The sequence below is a fragment of the Rhododendron vialii genome, chromosome 11a (assembly GCF_030253575.1).
Source record: "Rhododendron vialii isolate Sample 1 chromosome 11a, ASM3025357v1".
Lineage (NCBI taxonomy): Eukaryota > Viridiplantae > Streptophyta > Magnoliopsida > Ericales > Ericaceae > Rhododendron > Rhododendron vialii.
The window spans coordinates 27,984,804-28,005,600 of NC_080567.1; the positions used below are offsets into that span (position 1 = coordinate 27,984,804).

The 20,797-nt window shown below is 38.9% G+C and overlaps 1 protein-coding gene across 3 annotated transcripts in view; it reads right to left on the reverse strand.

Moving 5' to 3' along the window:
* LOC131308766 (germin-like protein 5-1) overlaps positions 1-20,797 on the reverse strand; it is a 136,528-nt gene that overhangs the window by 34,504 nt on the left and 81,227 nt on the right. Inside the window, exons 2-3 of one of the 3 annotated variants that reach the window (XM_058335779.1) lie at positions 18,865-18,927; positions 12,362-13,104 (exon numbers count right to left, since the gene is read on the reverse strand). In XM_058335779.1, the coding sequence (XP_058191762.1) occupies positions 12,566-13,104; positions 18,865-18,927 (602 nt within the window). In that variant the 3' untranslated portion in view covers positions 12,362-12,565. Of the gene's footprint in view, positions 1-12,361; positions 13,105-18,864; positions 19,076-20,797 lie in introns of those variants that run through there. The other 2 variants (XM_058335770.1, XM_058335771.1) reach the window with 2 other exon arrangements.

A 20,797-nucleotide genomic window follows, 5' to 3' on the forward strand; every position in this document is an offset into this window, starting at 1 on the left:
TAAATTTTCCAGATTACCATGCATGGGGTCACAGTTTGGTGAAATCTTGCATTTGGGCGGGTAAGAGAGATTTGAGCGGGAAAGGACCATATATTAGTTGCAGTTGTTATCAGTTCCCTACTGCTCCGTTCAATTGCCAGGAAAGTATAGGAAAGGATGGGAAAATCAATTTTCCCATGATTTTTGTAGTGTTCAGTTGGCAGGAAAGTAGTAGGAAACATGTTTTTAAGTTTTCCTGCAGGAATTACTTTCCTGCAAAAGTGATCCTGCAAAAAACACAGGATTTTGCGTCGCGGGAAAAGGAAAATGAGTGAACACTCACAAAATTTTCCCGAAAGTTTTTTTTTTCTGACAAATGAACAACTAAACCTTAATTATTCTTGCAAAATTCTTTTGTCAAATGAACACTCACAGGAAAATAATTTTCTTTTTCTTTTACTTCAAAATACCAACTTCATTTCAAAATACCATGTGCCTGAAAATGTAATTTTTTTTTTTTGTCAAAATACCAACTTCATTTCAAATCGTGTTTTACACTCCTATATCAACGTAGATATATGTTGGTTTGATGTGAATCATGAAGTGTTTTGGCTCGAAATCGGACCTCTTAGCATATCTCGTCTAGACGGCCTCCATTGTCTAACGAAATTCGAGCTCGCCGTAAATCTCGTCTGGTGCTACGACGGTCCGGATGGTTGATGCCGAGACAGTTCAGTATTTAAGTATTTTAGAGTTTTTATCTGATTGTGACACATTCTTTTCTTGTGAGAGGCAAGAGGCAAACTTCGAGAGATCTCATCTGTAGCCCTTTGGGCATCCGTTTCTTCGGTATAGGGAAATCGTTGATCATTTGACTGCCTTAGGTTTACGAACCAAGCCAGATAAAAATCTATGTTCTCACCTCTCTCTCTCTCTCCCCCTCTCTCTCTCTTCATGGTTTGTTAAAAATTTGAGTACTTTTTCTAAAGCTTGCGTCATTGTTGTGGGAGGGCAATCCAAGCCTGTTTGAGGCTTAGGTGAAATTGCAAACCAACGGATTTTTTTTCTTTTTCCAATATTTAAAATTTCTTTTACCTTCTCATCATTGGGACACTTTTTTGGACTTTTTAACAATGTAATAATTGTTCACTTTTTTGGACTTTCTAACATAATAATTGTTCTTATTCTGCATAGGTCATGCGACAAAGAAGTTCTACTTTGAAATTTTAGATTAGAACTTTTTTAAAGTCTTAGACGTATTTTTCCAAAAATGTGAGCGTTAGGCAGCCACCAAACGTACAACTTCTTGTTGACCCGATTCAAGAAGGTGCAGGTAGTCGCGTGCTCCCCCCTCTTCAATCGCGCTGCCGCCGCTGGGGGAAGAGGGAAGCGGTCTTCCTCTGTCCTCCCCTGGCGTCCTTTTTCCTGTTTCCTTTCCTCTGATTCTTCCCCCTTCCCCGTTCGTCGGTCTCGCCTCTTTCCGTCGACGTTTCCATGCTTCTGCCGTCTTCCTCTGGTGGCTCCTTCCACTGTTGGACGACTCCTACCTAATGGCCTGGTGCTTTGGCTGCAGGTGGTGGCATCGGCTTGGGTGTTTTTGGGTCTCCGGCCGGATCCCATCCTTGGGGATCTAGTTTGTGCTTAACGGCGAGGTTATCCACGCGGCCTCAGGTTTACTGGCCTCTTCTCCGGCGTACCGTCCTGGTCTCCATTTCAATGGTTGTCCTGGTGTGATCGGTAGAAGGGTGCGAGCGTGCATGACGCAGCGGAAATAACAAAGAGATTAGTTGCGTACTAATCAAACAAATGATAGGTTTTCGTAGCCACGAACAGTTCTTGAATTTTCAAGAAAAAAAGATAAAGTCTGAATATTATTAATAAAAAGCTGCTTAAACATTAGGTTACAATACATTTTATAGGAAAAATGCGTAACCCTGACAAAATCCTAACTTAAAAATGAAAATTTCTAAAATTTGGGGAAAATAATAAAATTGAAAAAAAAAAGGAAAAAACATGACTTTCTCAAAAAGAATCAACTTCTATGGAATTATACGCTAATGTTATTAACGAAACAAATATTTCCTAAAACGGTAAAAACGTTCACAGACGGTGGAGGTTGGATTCCGGTCATCAATAATCACAAAAAGTTTGGAGGCAGAGGGGATCAGCCAACGATTACCCTTTTTGTTGATAACTTACCGGAGGACACAAGTCAGCCGTGGCTTAAGAAGTTTTTCAGCAAATTTGGGTGGGTCAAAGATGTTTTTATACCTGAGAAGAGGAGCAAATCAACAAGGAGGAGATTCGGGTTTGTAAGGTTTGATTGTACCAGAGCAGCAGAGGAAGCAATTTCTAGGACTAATGGACTTTGGCTTGATGACTGCAAGCTGTTTGTGAAATTGGCAAGTTTTGGACAAGGAGACAAATCAAGGTATAACCACCAAAAGCAACTCTTGCGAAGGGATGCTGACAGTGGTGGAGAAATGGTGGCTAACAAAAGGAAGGAAAAGCCACAACAATACGCTCCTTATGCTGAATCAAGTAGAAGGAATGGGTCCTTTGACGAGGGCCGCAACAGAGAGAGATCTTTTGCTCAGGTAGTAAAAGGTAAAGAGATGGTGTCAAAACAGGTGGTCGAGGAAAGACAAATTATTAAAATCCAACCAACAGGGTATGGAATGGCTTTTGAGAAGTGCCATAGCCAAGCCCCACACTGTGGTGAGGGTGGATGTTCTCGCCCAGAAATTACAAATGGCAAATATTTGTGATGTTCAAATTAGGAGTATGGGGGGAAGATCCATCTTGCTAACGTTTACCAGTAAAGATGCAAGAGATGGGGCTATTAAAGAAAATTTGCTGCAAAGATGGTTTTATGATGTTAAACCATGGGAAGGGGAGGCAGCGAGCGTGGAACGTTTCGCTTGGCTTAACTGCTTTGGAGTGCCATTGAATGGTTGGTGTTCTAATCTGTTTAGAAGGATTGGTGAACACTGGGGATCTTTCATAATGACAGACGATGACACGTCAAGTCAAGCCTCTTTTGATAAAGGAAGGGTGTTGATTGTAACAGAATCAATTGCTAAAATTGACACTACTATCCAAGTCGAGGTTAACGGTGCTCATTATCTGGTCAAGGTATGCGAAGATGATCAGTACGACGTCAAGGGTAATACAAGTCAGATGCAAACCATGGCCGGAAAACTCGGAACAGTTGGAGGGGATGAAGATGACGAGGTGGAATCCGGTATGGAAAGGAGGTCCAGAAAGAGCAAGAAGGACGATGATAGTGACCCCAAATCGGCGACTAGTCCTAACAAGAAAAAGGGGCCTGGAAAACAGAGCTTGGTTGACATAGGCATAAGCAACTTGCCAAATTCGGCTAAGTGTACAGACAATCACGTGGAGAAAGAAGATTCAAAAAGGGCGAGAGAAAATTCAAAAAGAGCAGTGGGAGGGGAAACAGACTCTATGGAGATTGACAAGCCCACAAACTAGAAACAGACCCATGACAGATTGAATGACAAGCCAACTTCGGCCCAATCAGAATCTGGATCAGTTTTTTCTGAACATGTGGAGGAAACACAGCTTGGGCCTCACATTACCCACAAGCATATGGATAAAGACACATAAGTGGGCTTTAACTTGGTGGTGGATCTAAATCGGCCAGGTGAATGTAGAAGGAGAAGGAGACGAATGTACTCCCAAATGTTTCAATTTGAAGAAGAAATAAATCAAAGGGCGAGGGATGGTATGAGCTCAGGTTTCAAGGATCATATAATGGGGGGATCTGGGCAATTGGCTTAGAACATTGTCTCTTCTGGGGCTCTAGAGCACAATGAAGACGCCATCATATCTGAAATTGGAGACACTTTGAAAGCCGGCAGAGAAATGGGAATGAATTTCTTTGGGAAGGAGGAGTTTTTGGTCCGAAGAATGATCGAGGTGGATTCCCAAGAGTACTCCAAAATGAAGGGGAAAGACAAGACCAAGTAGAGGTTTAATAGAAAGAGGTGTTCTTGGTGCCCATCAGTGTTAATGCAGATACTATCATGGAACATTAGAGGTTTGGGGAGCAGACTTAAAAAAAGATTTGCCTCCAAAATTATAAGGAGCAAGAAACCTGATATCGTTCTTTTTCAAGAATCAAAGTTGGAAAAGCTAGAGAGAGGTACTGCTATAAGGATTTGGGGTGATGCAGAGATGGATTACGTCATTGCAGAATCAGAAGGAGCATCAGGGGGTTTAATCACTATGTGGAACAAGAAATCGTTCAGGGCACAACATATACTAGCAAGAAAGAACTTCATCATTGTTAAAGGTACTCTTCTAGGAAACTTTGAGTGTATTGTAATAAATGTTTATGCTCCAAATGAGATCAGGAATAGAAGGGAATTGTGGATGGAGTTGATTCAGCTTAAAAATTACTTCCAAGTCCCCTGGTGTTTAGGTGGAGATTTCAATGAGGTCAAAAGCATAGGCGAGAGAGTGGGGTGCCTCAGGAATGATAGGGGAATGAGAGATTTTAATGATTTCATGAATGCCATGGAAGTCCATGATTTGCCTATGGCAGGCAGAAGGTTCACTTGGACTAACTTCCAAGATAATGGAGCTCAAAGCAGGCTTGACAGGTTCCTTTTATCTCAAGGTTGGCTAGACAACTTCAAAATTGTTCAATGGGGTCTCCATAGACCAATCTCTGACCACTGCCCAATTCTCATCTCTGATGATAATAGAGATTGGGGTCCTAAACCTTTTAGGTTCATGGACTGTTGGTTAACAAACCCAAAGTGTATGATGATTGCTAAGGAAGAATGGGAGAGTGTCCAGACGGAGGGATGGGCTGGATGTCATATTAGGAAGAAATTACATGCTATGAAGAAGATGTTAAAGGTGTGGAACAAAGAAGAATTTGGGGACATTAACACTAAGTTACAAAACTTGGAACAAGAGTTACATAATCTTGACATAGCTATGGAAGGAAGACAATTGACTGATGCTGAGAAGGGAGATAGGAATGCTATTAGGAATGAGCTATGGGCTATTTCTAGAATGGCAGAGTCAATGTGGAAACAGAAATCTCGAGTGAATTAGGTGAAGCTAGGGGACAGAAACACTAGATTCTTTCAGATATTGGCTAACAATCGATTCAGAAGAAACCTTATGGGAGCTGTGAAGGTGGAGGGGAGAATGGTGGAAGATCCAAAGGATATTAAAGCTGAAGCAATCAAATATTTCGAATCCATTTTTCAAGAGGAGCATCCTTGTAGAAACACCTTGGGAGGGATTTTCCCAAGGATATTGCCTCCAGAGTTGTCCTCGCTACTCGAAAGTCCTTTCGAAGAAAAGGAAATCTCAGATGCTATCAAGGGATGCAATAACTTCAACGCCTCGGGTCCTGATGGGTTCAATTTCTCTTTCATTAAAAAGGCTTGGAAATTTATGAAGACTGAGATAATGAATTTTTTTAAGGAGTTTCACAGTAATGCCAAATTAGCAACAGGTATTAACTCATCTTTCCTTGCTTTAATTCCAAAAGTGGATGGGGCAGCTTCTTTTAATGAATTCAGACCAATTTGTTTAGTTGGATGTGTTTATAAAATTTTGTCTAAGGTGTTAGCAAACAGATTTAAGCGTTCTGTGCATTTGATGATTGGTGAGGCCCAGGCTGCCTTTGTGGGAGGCAAACATATTCTGGATGGTGCCCTTGTTGCAAATGAAATTATCCATTTATGGAAAAATAACAAGAAAGGAGGTATCCTACTGAAAATTGATTTTCAAAAAGCTTATGATTGTGTTAACTGGAATTTTTTGTTGGACTTGCTAAGGAAAATGGGGTGCGGAGAAAAGTGGTGTAATTGGATCAAGGAATGCATTTCCTCTGTGTCATTATCAGTTTTAGTAAATGGATCACCAACTCAGGAATTCAAATCTCACAAGGGTCTGAGGCAGGGAGACCCCTTGTCCCCTTTCCTTTTTAATATTGTGGTGGAAGCTCTCAACATTCTTTTTGAAAGAGCAAGAGGTTTGGGTTTGATTAAAGGAGTGGAGATTAGGACTCTACTGGACTGGCTGTGACTCACCTACAGTTTGCAGATGACACACTTATTTTTTGTAATAACGATCCAGAGGAGATTAGAAGTGTTAAAAGGATTCTTAGATGCTTCCAACTGATGTCCGGACTGAAGATAAACTTCTCTAAAAGCATGATGTGTGGTGTGGGTATTAAAGATCAGGAGGTGGAGGTTCTGGCTGAGATTATGGGCTGTTTGAAAGGTAAGCTCCCAATGAATTACTTGGGTCTTCCTTTGGGAGCTAATCCTAGAAGGGTAAAGACTTGGAAGCCAATTGTCGAGAGGGTTTCTAAGAGATTAGCCCTCTGGAAAACCAGATTTTTGTCCACAGGGGGAAGGATTACTCTGATCAAATCCACCTTGAGCTCTCTACCTATATACTACATGTCATTGTTCAAAATTCCAATGGGAGTGGCAAAGAACTTGGAGAAAATGCAAAGAAAATTTCTTTGGGGAGGTGCAAATGAAAAGAGAAAGATGAGCCTAGTGAAATGGAAGTCAGTAACTAGGAGCAAAGGGTGTGGGGGATTAGGAATCAAAAGACTAATGGTTCATAACGAGGCCTTACTTGCAAAATGGTGGTGGAGATTTACTAAGGAAAAGGATGCCCTATGGACCAAGGTGGTCTCAAGTAAGTATGGTTTGAGGAATGATTGCTCAGTCCCAAAAACTCCAGATTCTGGAAAAGTTTCAACTATGTGGAGTGACATTTGCTCCATAGGTAAGGAGTCCTCAACACTTTGTAACGTAGTTCAACAAGGTTTTAGAATCAGAGTTTGCTCAGGGGCTTCAATAAGGTTTTGGGACCAGATTTGGATCGGGGAAGTAACACTTAAACAAGAATTTCCTAGGCTGTTCCTTTTATCGTTACAGAAAATTTCCTTGATAAAAGACATGCTACAAGAGGGAGAAGAACCTGCCTGAAATCTGCTTTTCAAAAGACCTTTGCGTGTGTGGCAAGAAGAGCAAAAACAGAGGCTTCTTCAGAAACTTCAAGGATACCCGATGGATAGGTCCAGAGATGATATTATGGAATGGAGGTGGAATGCCAACAAATTTTTCTCAGTAAGCTCAGCTTATGCAGAATGGGAAAACTAGATGGAAAATCAAAATGGGTGGCTCAGTGTGATTTGGAGGAACTTATGTCCCCCCAAAATTGAAGTTTTCGTTTGGCAGGCCGTCCAAAATAGAATAGCAACAAGATCCATTTTGTGCAGCAGAGGAATCCTTACTTCAGGTAATGATCTGTGCACTTTTTGCTCTCTGCATATTGAGTCACCAGTGCATTTGCTCCTGCTTTGCAAATTTTCGTGGCAGCTTTGGTCCTCAATCATTAGGTGGTGGGACACAACATGGGTTTGTCCTTGTTCTTTATCTTTGCTTATGAATTGGTGGTTTTCTCATAGATTTAAGAATTTAGAAAAGTTCTGCTGGGAGACTTGTTTTTTTGCAGTATTATGGACACTTTGGAAAGCAAGGAATGATTTTATTTTCAACAATGTCTCAAAAGATGTGGAAGAGCTGAGCGACTTGGTCAAGACTAGAATGGGTTTTTGGATAAAAGGAAAGTTTGACATCAAGGATTATTCCATTGAGGATTTAAAGAGAAGCTTGGAGGGAATCAGGAGGACCAAAATTTAGTATATGGATCTGATTTTGTGATTGTTTTTTTGGAGTACAGCCAATACTTTATTGGATGTCTTTCTTTTTGTTTTTTCCTGGGATTGTGGTTTGCACATGATAGTATTAGAACATAGGTGCGAACCTCGTTGGGATGTATGTTTCTAGTAGTGATGCTTTCTTACTCTTTCCCTTGATCAATGTACCCTTTCGTGTTTTGAATAAATTTCTCTTTTGCCGACCAAAAAAAAAAAACTAGGGTAATTTGCAATTAAACAACACTGAGCTCGTCCGAAAGTTGCCAAATTGGATAATTTGCAATTAAACAACGTTTAGGCTTCCGAGGTTTCGACTGGTCCAATTGATTATGAAATTGGACCTCCACGTGTTCTACATTACTGCATCGCCGGTTTCGACTTTGGTGTCTTCTGTTGGTGCGGGGCTGGGGTTTGTTTTGGGCTGTTGGATGGTGGCATGGGGTGCGGTGGTGTTTGGTATTGTTTTGGCTGGTGCTCCCTGGGGTTTTAGGGGCGTCAATTGGCAATGGCGGGTCTGGGGTGGGGTTTTCAATAGCTTAGGTTTTGGGTGTTTTTTTTTTCTTTCTTTTTTTCTTTTCTTTTTTTTTTAATGGTTTTGGTGATGTTGTAGCAAATTGGGCTTTTCGGACATTGCGGTTCGCAGTGACATTGGGGTTTTTTTTGTGATGGTCTGATGGTGGTCTGTGACAGGAGGCAAAAGTGTTTTCTGTAAACCAAGGATTAGGATAATAAACCTACAATTAATGGAATGCGTCTTCCGATTCAGATCGATGCTTTTGTTTATTAATTAAATTAGTACTATTTATTTCTATAGCAGAGATCATAGATAAACATTTCTTGCGTGTTTGATTGAAATTTGACTTTTTGATTGAAACTTGATTTCTAGTTGGGGCATCATCCCAATTATTATTTGAAATTATGATCAAGTAATTGTGTGCCGAACTTATGTGGGTCCCGCAGGGGCGTGTCCCCCGATTTATTTTGAAAAATGATGTTAATAATTCTATATTTTAATTTTACTATACCAAAAAGTTTATGACAGTGTTTCACTAAAATTACTTTAAATTTTCTTTATTCGGATGTTTTGTCAATCTATTTCTTAGAGTGCTAATTTTTCACACAACTATTTTGTACAAACACGCTCCTTTATGTAATTACATTAAGATTACATATATAGTCACCAACATGTTATTTTACCGGCAAAAAATGTATCATTTAAGAAGGCATGGGGTTAGGTTTGCCTCCACTAATGCATATTTTTAAATTTGTCCCCGATTTCACAATAGCTAAGCCATACGAGTAACCTCAAAGAGTGAACGTGTAATGAAAAAATCTAAGCATTTAGCCAACCCTTTGGTTTGTATTTGTTACTTTGAATTTGGGAGTACTCAAATCCAAGTAAAACTCTTAATGTGTAATGTAAGGAAGGGGGCTCAACCACAATAAGCACACAATGCTTAAGAAAAGGAAGTTTTCTTCAAATTGAACCAAAACCTAATCTCTCCTATGGTATGCTCAAGATTTAGTCTTGGTAATTTTGGATATATGTTTTTTTTTGAAAGGCAAAAAAAATTATTAACCTTTGAAAACTAATTACAAAGATTAAATGGACCCAAAGCATAAGGCATCAAGCTGAAGAAGAGTGAATCCACAAAGAGGCAACAACAAACTCCAACAATCATATGCCGCAAGGACCCAAAGAGAGAGAATAACAATTTGAGATTGGCAAGAAGCCAATAAAGACAAAACAACACCACTCACAACACTCAAGAGACATCCGACAACTAAGACTCAACCCAACACCCAAAGAGACACCTAAGACTCCAACACACCAAGAGACATCTCCCTAAACTAACTCCTCAAAGCAGAAAAAATTACTCTGAAGCCAACATGGCTCTGTAACGCTCCTCATCCATTTCCTCCATCTGAGCAATCCTTCTGATCACATCTTCCTTGTCACTATTATAGCTCAAACCTAGAGTTTCATGAAGATCCCAAACTTTTCGAGCCTCGTCAAGAGTCCAAATTGCTTGAGTTTCATCGAGAATGAATCTATTCCTATTATTACTATCTTCAAATGATAAAGCGGCTGCTGCTACTGCCTACCTGAACAAAACACATTGTTTCTTCTTCCTACCACCTCTTTTCTTGGATTTCGGAATTCCCAACATATTTTCAATCGACTTTTGTTTCCATTTTTCTTTTCTAGTCCCCTCAACCTCTGCAGCTGAATTGAGATCCACGTATTTTGCCTCTCTATTCCGAGGTAATTTTTCTGCTCTTGGGTTCTATGTTTTATTGATCGGTCGGTGTGCCGGAGGTGTCTTGGCTGTGTTGCTTTCGAGGGCTTTCAGTTGATTATTCTGTGGGTTGTTCAATTTCGGGTTGATTCTTCAATGTGTAAGCACGATGGATGAACTAGTTACTTTGTTTGTTGATAATATTCCGGATAAGGCAACCCATCTGTGGTTGAGGAAAGTATTCAATAACTATGGTGTGGTCAGGGATGCTTTCGTCCCCCAAAAGCAGTAGCAAGACAGGAACTAAATTTGGTTTCGTTAGATATAAATTGCTCTGTATCTGCTGATATGGCCATTTTCAGGGCTCATGGTATGGAGGTGGATAATAGGAAATTGGTGGTAAAATTGGCATACTTTACGCAGAATGGCGGCTCTAAAGAACGTGTGCTTAAAACTCATAGCAGGGTATTACAGGGTAACAAACAAATGGGGGTGAAGAGAACGGAGAATCTTGGGCACTTAAGCAAGTCTAATCCAGCTGGGATTGGCCCTAGAGCTGTAAGATTTGAAAGTTCTTCAAGTGCTAATTTGAAGTCTTGTAATTTTAACTTGTACCAGCGTGGAAGAAATGGAGAAAATGGTTGAAGAAAACTGTCTTCAAGGGTGGTTCTCTGAAACTAAACCTTGGGATGGACAAGCGGCGTGCGTTGAAAGATTTGTGTGGTTATGTTGCTATGAAATACCGCTTAATGGATAGAGTAATACTTCTTTCAAATCTATTGGAGAATTATAGGGTTCTTTTTTTATCTACTGATGAATCGACGGTGAAAATGTCTTCTTTTGATGTGGCTAAAATTCTTATCACCACTAGTATTTTCAAGGATATTGATAAGTGGATTATCATTGAAGCAGAGGGCAAGAGCTACAAAGTTAAGGTAATGGAAGATCCGTGCGAACAACCCCACGAAGCTGAGAAACGTAGCCAACTGCAGAAACGAGAAGTGACCACCTCCAGTGGATCTGGAAGAGGAAAATGTTGTGCAGCGATGAGATTTAACCACAGGGGTTGGACGTGACGGAAGAGGGATGAACAGGTAAAGGGGAAAAATGGGGAAGATCGGGATAAGCTCGGGTAAGGCTGGGGAAAAGGAGAAGAGTTCAAGGTTTGCCGGCGGCAGCCGCCGGAGGAGGCGTCGCAGGGAAGAGGGGTGGGGCTAGGGTTGCAAGGACATTTCTATGCTGCATAGAGTACCAAAAAGTCAATGGGTATGGCGCTCCATCACCTCTCTTTTTTTGGGATATATGTGGAACGAAAGACTACAAATACCCTATGGATTACTCAGGACAAATATGCTACATGTATAAACATTAATTGACTACTACTATCTCTTGTATGTGATTAAAATTAGCTTCTTTTTTCTTAAAAAAGGGTGTCTAGGGCTTCAACAAATCTTTGAAATCAGATAGTTTCTCGAGGAGCTTAACCCTTACGAACTTACAAGCAGCCTCAAAGGGGATTGAGAAATAGAAAATTTAACCACTACGCCACCCCTTAAATTTTTGAATATGTGACCTTCAATCTGGAAGTAAAACCCGAGTAACCGAACAGTTTTGAACCTTTTGTTGGATACGTAAAACACTCACAGTTAGGTGAAATTTTGCATTTGGGCTGGTAAGGGAGTTTTGTTGAAAATGATCCAAATCGTAATCTCGATCCAAACTCCTCCTGCTCTCCCAAATCGTAATCTCGATCCAAATCGTAATCTCGATCCAAATTTTACTTTATTAGTCGCAGTTGTTATCAGTTCCGTACAAAAGATTAATTTTCCCATGCGCCTGAAAATGCAATTTATTTTTTAATTTTTGTTATCAAATTACCAACTTCATTTCGAATCTTATTTTACACTCATCTGTCAACATATATAGATATTGGTTTGATGTGAATCATGAGAAAGTGTCTTGGCTTGGAATCCAACATCTCAGCAAATCTTGTCCGAATGGCTTCCATTGTATGATAAAATTTGAGGACTTGACAATAGTCGAATCCACGTACACCGCGCCAAGAGTTGATTAAAAAAGGTGCACACGTGCCCCCTATATTTTTATTATTTACAGTAATATTGCCAAATACATGTGCAGTTCATCTTAATTATGGCCTTAAAAAATTACGCTAGTGCCCACATTAAAAGATGTCAATCAGCTTTCTGTTTTTCAATTAATTTCTTCCCATTTTGCTTCTATCTTATTTCTTCTTAAAAATATACATACTAATACTTATTTATGTGTAGCTTAGCCAAAGAAAATATATTTATTTAGGTGTAGTAATGGATGGCCAGATAATTGAGGTTAGTCAAATTACGATCCAAATTTCAGTGACAGTACAATACTATCATTGATACGCATTTAGATGCTATTGTTATTTAAAACAATTGTCTTATTTCTCGGTAAACACAAAAAGTGAAATAGAATACATATGTAAATGGATTCAAATACAACATTGGTTCACTTTTTGACCCACTATTTCTTATCGTGAAACCATGAATCCTTATTTTAATAGACAATGAGAATAAAAGCAAGAAAACCAACAATATACCAACCCCAGATCACAAAGCACCCTCTAGGACGTTCCTGCAAGCTTTGACTTGATTGCATCAACCTCCTGATTTGATATCTGGAAAGCCTTGCTCAACACACTATCTGGCACCGGGGGCGTGGCGGCAAACAACGATGTGGCAATGTCCTCGCGGCCCGGATTCTGGCTGTTGAATCCAGCAATAGCGGCGGCCGGTCCTTTTCCATTATTAATTTGGAAGTGAACCAAACCCCTAGGGAAAATAAATATTTCACCTTGTTTGATGGTCTTGGAAACAAGCACATTGGCAGTGGTAATGAACCCAGCATCCAATTCTCCGTAGAGAACGAACAATACCTCGGTGGCGCGTGGGTGCTCGTGGGGCTGGTTAAGGCCGCCAGGGGCAAAGTCAATACGGGCCATGGCGACACCTAGGGTGTTGAGGCCAGGAACTTCCGTCACAAAGGCCTGAGTCACGATAGAACCCAGCGTATTGTTGGTGGGCTGTTGCTTTGATAGGCCGGCAAAGAAGAAATCTGATGCGCTGAAGCTTGCTTTGCAAGCAAAACCATTCATCTTCACAGCTGTGTATCAACAATAAGGTATTGTTATGTCAAAATGAGAAATCAGAGCATAACAATTACACCAAAATGTAATACATTTACGTACGAGGTTTGGAGAGGCCTACATTTGGGAGCAAAGATTGAGAAAAAAGATTCTTTGTGGACAAAGAGGAATACCATAAACAAATAATACCAACGGAAAGTGACGGTATTGTAGTGGAGCTAACAGAGGTTTCGAAACTAGTATACTTCTTGATAATTTTAACTATTTAAATCCATTAGTATGTTAGTCAGTAGTATGTTAGTGTCTTATAATTTTAAATATCATGCTTTGATTTACACAAAAATCATGTGAAACTTAAATAGGAATCATGTCCTCTAGTGATACTTAAGTTCCCATCCTTAGTGATTTAAATCCTTAAGTCTCCATCCGGACATTTTAAAAAAATGCCAAGAATACCCTTTATTAATATGAATAAATTGTTTTTTGTTTCCGATTAACCCTTCATTAATATGAATAAAATGTATCCCTTTCCTCATCTAAACACATTCGAACAGCCGAAAAACCCATTTGGCTTTGGATCATTATCCCTTTTCTCCGCAAGTGCCGTCGCAAATTCATTCTCTCTCTCTCTCTCTCTCTCTCTGCAACGGCGATCTGCACCGCATTGCCACAAATGCCGTCGTGCACTCCTGCAAATCTGACCCAAACGCCGTCACCCACGTCGCCTGAAATGGTTCAGGGCTTCCTTCGGTTTGTATAAGATAAATTATCCAGTGTTTCCCTTAGGAACGTAGCAGATTCATGTTAAAGGGAAATTATACAGTACTTCATTGGTTTTGTGTATTTACCATGTTAACAAATTTATTATTTTTGTAATTATTTCTTAACTTACATCAATTCTGAGACAACATGTTTCATGGAAATTTTGTAGAAAATAATTCATGGAAAATATGATCGATTTGAATCTCCACCATATTTCGTAATATGATTTATTGTGTAGAAATATTTCATAAAAAATATGATCGATATGAGTATGTGCATAAATTTGTTCATAATTATCTCATGATAAACTATGTATATTTTTAAAAATTATTCATGAATTGGTTGTTGTTATTGAGCCAAATTTTTTTATGGAGAATTCACAAAATAAATCATAATAAACATGGTGGATTTGCTTCAAAAATATGATTGATTTGAATATCCACCATGTCCTGAAATATTTTTAAGGGTAATTTTGTTGATATTTTTCATGGTAATCATGATAATTTTTCTTTTGTCAATATTTTTCATGTCCCGAGTATGATTAGTATTTTTGTATTTTTGTCAATATAATCCATGGAAACATAAATTATTTCGGAATTGATCATATTGGGATAATTGGTTGGTAAGGTAATTAATAATTGGGGCTTAGTAAATAAAAAGTAAAAAATGGAGATAGATAATTGCAATTTCTTAAATGAAAGAGTTATAAATTTTGGAAAGAGAGAGAATTAATTAATAAGGGCAAAATGGATCATTCAACCAATTAAGGGACGAGAACATAAGTATTCAAACCCATTAGAATGGATATCTAAATAAGTTATATAAATAGGATGCCTATTTAACTTCTTCTTTTAAATTGCTTGGAACAAAGAGTTTTTCAAAGCAGAAACCATCACTCTTCACAGATCTTTTATCTTACTGCAAGGAGTTATTAACGGTATTTTTCCTTGTAGTATTGTTAATGTTTATGCTCCAAATGATGTGGTAAATAGAAGAGTTCTATGGGAGGAAATCCTAGCCCTTAAAGAAAACTCTCAGGTGGCCTGGTGTGTTGGGGGCGACTTCAACGAAATCAAAGGACCTGGTGAGAGGGTGGGTTGTTTAAGGATGGAGAGGGGTATGAGGGACTTTGTGGATTTCTGCAATAGTATGGAATTGGAGGACATTCCTATGATTGGTAGGAAATATACATGGACCAATTACCAAGATAATGCTGTCCATAGCCGCTTGGATAGATTTTTATTGTCTCCAAGCTGGATTCAAGAATTTAAAGTGCTTCAATGGGGACTGCACAGACCTATATCCGATCACTGTCCTGTTGCAATTATGGATGACTATAGGGATTGGGGCCCTAAACCTTTTAAATTCTTGGATATCTGGTTGTCTAATCCTAACTGTATGAAGATCGCAAGAGAAACATGGAATAATACTCGGGTGGATGGGTGGGCTGGCTTCGTTATTATGCAGAAAATGAAGGCTATTAAAGAGAAGCTAAAGGTGTGGAATAAAGAAGATTTCGGTGATATTAATTTAGCCTTAAAGGAATTTGAAGCTGAACTTCATCAACTTGATCTTCTAGCTGAAGATCGGCAGCTCAGCACAGAAGAGAAAGCAGTAAAATGCAGAGCTAAAATTGAGTTTTGGCGATTGTCTCGTCTGTCGGAATCAATGTGGAGACAAAAATCCAGGGCTAATTGGTTAAAGTTGGGTGATAAAAACACTAGATTCTTCCAAGTTGTGGCTAACAACATGTACCGAAGAAATATGGTGGGGTCAATCTCTGTAAATGGAAGAGCTGTGGAAGATCCTTGTGAAATTAAGGAAGTTGCAGTCGAGTACTTTTGCAGTAATTTCAAAGAGGAGAGGTCATCTAGACCGATGTTGGGTGGAGTATTTCTCAGAAAATTGAAGCCAGAAGCATCTCTACTTCTTGAAAGACAGTTTTATGAGGAGGAGATATGGCAAGCTGTGAAGGGATGTAGTTCGATCAAGTCCCCTGGTCCAGACGGTTTTAACTTCTCCTTTGTGAAGAAAGGATGGGAGTTTATGAAGGATATGGTCCTTCAATTCTTCTCGGAATTCCATGCCAACGGAAAGCTCACTAAAAGTATCAATTCTACTTTTGTATCTTTAATTCCTAAGGTGGACTGCCCTTTGTCTTTTAAAGATTTTAGACCCATTAGTATGGTGGGATGGATTTATAAGGTGTTAGCTAAAGTGTTGGCTAGTAGAATCAAATTTCATTTACCTGCAATTATTGGTGAATCTCAAGCTGCTTTTGTTGGAGGTAAACAAATTTTAGATGGGGTTCTAATAGCTAATGAGGTCATTCATAGTTGGAAGAATAGTAATCAAGGGGGTTTACTTCTTAAAATTGATTTTGAAAGAGCATATGATTGTGTCAATTGGGGATTTCTTCTTGATTTACTTGCAAAAATGGGCTTTGGGGAGAAATGGTGTAGCTGGATGAAAGAATGTTACTCCTCGGTTACCATGTCAGTTTTGATCAACGGTTCTGCATCCAAAGAGTTTAGGATTCAGAAAGGCCTCAGACAAGGGGATCCTCTATCCCCCTTTTTGTTCAACATAGTTGTGGAAGCTCTTAACATTCTGTTGGAAAGAGCCAAGGAGTTAAATATAATCAAAGGGATAAAGATTGGATCCACTGGGGTATCGGTGTCCCATCTACAATTTGCGGATGATACTTTAATATTTTGCAACAGTGATCGAGAGGAGATGGCTAATATTAAAAGAATCTTGAGATGCTTTCAGCTAATGTCGGGGCTAAAAATTAACTTCTCCAAGAGTTCGCTATGTGGTGTCAATGTCCAACAACAAGAAGTGGAAACCCTTGCTCAGGTAATGGGGTGTAGAATTGAATCTCTTCCAATTAAGTACTTGGGACTGGCTCTTGGAGCCAATCCCAGCAGAATCAAAACTTGGGAGCCAGTGTTAGTCAGGATGGAGAAAAGGTTAAGCGTGTGGAGAAGGAGGAATAATTCCTCGGGTGGCAAACTTACTCTTATCAATTCTTCACTTTCTAATCTGCCCACATACTATATGTCTCTTTTCAAACTTCCAACGACTGTGGCAAAGGCGATGGAAAAACTACAGAGACAATTTTTTTGGGGTGATACAGTGGAAAAGAAGAAGCTACACTTGGTGAAGTGGGATTCAATTGCGAAAAAGAAGGAGTTTGGTGGACTTGGCGTGAGGAAATTGATACAACAAAACTTTGCACTTCTTGCTAAATGGTGGTGGAGATTCAACGAGGATAAAGATTCACTGTGGGTCAAGGTTATCAGAGCTAAGTATAGGTTGGAACAGGCAGCATGGTTACCTTATATGCCTCTATCAGGACGGGTTTCTAGAATATGGAGGGATATTTGCTCTGTAGGGGACTCTTCCTCATGTATGGGTTCAATAATCTTGGATGGCTTTAGAATTCAGGTCAACTCCGGGCAGGAAACTTCTTTTTGGAACCATTTGTGGCTTGGAGACAATACTCTCAAAGAGTCTTTCCCTAGACTATATCTACTCTCTTTGCAAAAAGAGGAGGTGATTAGCTCAGTTAAAAATGGTTTTGGGAGTGAGAGGTGGAATCTGCAATTTAGAAGGGTGTTACGTGATTGGGAGAAACCAATTGAGGAGGAACTAAAGCAAAGACTACAATCTGTGATATTAGATGAATCTAAGTGTGATATTTTGCAATGGAAATGGGCTTCGGACAAATGTTTCTCAGTGAAATCACTTTACTACCAATGGGAGCAGCAAAGTTATGCTATGAATCTGGTTTTGGGATCAGTCTGGAGGAATCTTAGCCCCCCAAAGGTGGAAGTCTTTGTATGGATGGCAATCCAAAGCAGAGTAGCTACTAGATCAGAGCTCTATAGCAGGAATCTGATCCAAGAGGATCATCAGCAGTTTTGTCCGTTGTGTTTGGCACACCCAGAAACTCCCCAGCACCTATTTTTACACTGTAAGTTCTCGTGGGACTTGTGGTCGCTCTTGTTGGACTGGTGGCATGTTAGGTGGGTATGCCCTCCCTTTTTGGAAGACTTGGCACTATGGTGGTTTGATACTAAGTTTACAAACTTGGAGAAACACTTATGGGAAGCTACCTTCTATGCAACTCTTTGGTCCTTGTGGTTGGTAAGAAACGACTATGTTTTTAACAATGCTTCAACAAGTATCCAGGAGGTGGGTGAGCTTGCGAAGACTAGAGTGGCTATATGGATGAAGTCTAAGTTTGAGATTAAATTATATACGGTGGAGGAGTTCAAAGGTTTTTTGGATGGTATTCGGAAGCTAAGGATTTAGCGGTATCTTTGGTGAGGTATTGTCCAACTATCTGTTGGATGAAGTAGTCTAAGCAATTTTTCTTTTTCGTGTTTTTGTTTTCTTGATGTACCCTCTTCAAGTGAATAAAAAGTTTCGTTTGCCGAGCAAAAAAAAAAAAAGTTTTTCAATTTAATAGATAAGAAATAAGTACATCAAAATTTTCGTTACTCGAAGAAAAAACGAAATAACTTCAAATTTATTGTTGCATTTGACCAAAATCATCCCAACATAAAAGTGTATTATGCTACACTACAAAAACATATAGTACAACAAGTACTTTTTTCTGAAGAGAAATGCTACGACAAACCCATAAACATACCATAAATCTGATTTATGTGGATCTCCAAATCAATTGTGTTTTCCACACTCTCCAACCAAAGTTTATTTCCTTTTGCCACAATGGATTAATGGTAGTTTAAGGGAAGAGAATTGGGTGCGTACTAATCCTCAAAAAATTCGGGTCGAATTTGAAACACTATTCGCAAACACACACAAATTCGATAATGCTTCTAAACCATGTACGAGCAAAAAAGGGAAACAGGTACAACTGTGTTTGAAACTGCTAGATATGTTTAAAATCATGTGCATCTAATGGTTTCAGACATGGTTATATCTAGAATTTTGCTTTACATTAAGGCGTGTTTGTAACATTGCTATATGGAAAAAATAAATACCATTATTGAGATCAGCAACACAAACGTCTTGGAGCATATCCGGATCTGCAGAAACAGAGTTGGAAATGGTGGCTATTACTAGCACCATAACGACCACCACAAAGTGTTTTCCAGGAGCAACCATGCTGGAAGGTGTGTTGTGTTTGTAAAATGTGAAGCAAATCAGAGCTTGGAAAAAGACAAGCAATATCAGGAGAGAAAAGTTGGGATTTGGATGGGAACAAGAAAGAGGGGGTGGCTTACTTATAGGCAGAGGTCTTTAGAGAGAGAAACTCTTCTAGTTAGAGAGAGAGGGCCCCATAAGCCGCCGCCCCCACAAAGAACTGAAAAAACTAATTTTTCAAATATGTACATATCCATGCAATGGTGGAATCAGAATTTTCGATAGGTGGGTTTTAAAATTTGAACAATGTGTAATTCATAAATGAAACCCTTGATTTATTTTGAGAAACAAACAAATTAGCGCTACGTTTGAAAATTTTGTGGGTATAAAGATTCTATTTTGACTCCTTTTTTCCTCAAGTTCAAAATCCTTAAATGGATTGGGACAAAAATAAATTTTTAAGTGAGGTCAAATTAGTAAAAATGGTATAAAAGTCATATCTATCTCTATGAAAATTTGGCAGCTAGTGGGGTCGGTTGCCCACCTTTGTCTCTATGTCCCTCCGCCACTTTATGCATACATGTATCTACCTAAACTGCTCAAGAGGCACCATGGTTCGAATTTAAATAAAAGTTAAGCAATGGTACTTGATTTTAAGTTAATATATCTTCAAATATTTGTGGAATGACTGGGAGTTTTCCTAGAAAAGCGACGTTGCCATTATGTTATGTTTTTATGACTGAAATCCAATTTTTTCACCCAAAAATTTGGCGCAATATTGCCAAACGCGATATTTTTTAAATAAAGAGAAAAAAATTACATGACTTTTTAAAGAAAACTTAACCTGACTAGTGACTACACATGAACAATTGATTAGACAGTTTTGGATAACCTCGTTGGGAAAGCAAGTAGTCATAATTAAACATTGCTTCTACGTTCTTCGCGCGGTAGGAGTATTTGATTGAAATTTGACTTTTTGACCGAAATCCAATTTTTTCACCCAAAAATTTGGCGCAATACGGCCAGTTGCGAATTTTTTAAAATAAAAAGAAGGAAATCACGAGGCTTTACTAAGGAAACTTAGCCTGACTAGTGACTAGACCTAAACAATCGATTAGACAAAGTTTTGGATACCCTCGTTGGGAAAGTAAGTAGTCATAAACATTACTTCTACTTTTGAAATTTGATTTTTTTAACGAAATCCAATTTTTTCACCAAAAAATTTGGCACAATACTGCCAATCACGAAATATTTTAAATAAAGAGAAAAAACAAGTGCCTTTTTTTAAGGAAACTTAGCACGAGACCTAAACAATGGATTAGACAAAGTTTTGGATACCCTCATTGGGTAAGTTGTCATAAACATTACTTTTACTTTCTTCGGTAGGAGTGTTTGATTGAAATTTGATTTTTTAACCGAAATCCAATTTTTTCAGCCAAGAATTTGGCGCAATATACAGCCAAACGCGAAATTTTTTAAATAAAGAAAAAAAAATTACGTGACTTTATTAAGGAAACTTAGCCAAAGTTTTGGATAAACTCGTTGGCAAAGCAAATAGTTATGATAAACATTTATTTTTTTTTGCTCAGCAAACGAAAAAATTTTATTACTCGAAAGGGTACATCGAGGGAAAAAACACAAAAATGACAAAGAAAGCAAGACCATCCAATAGAGAGTTGGACAGAAACAACGCCTCAAAAGGATCTACAACTTAACTTTCGCATTCCACCCAAAAACAACCTAAAGTCCTTCACCGAATAGAACTTGATGTCAAACCTGGACTTCATCCACATGGCAACTCTGGTTTTCACAACCTAAAGTCATGATAAA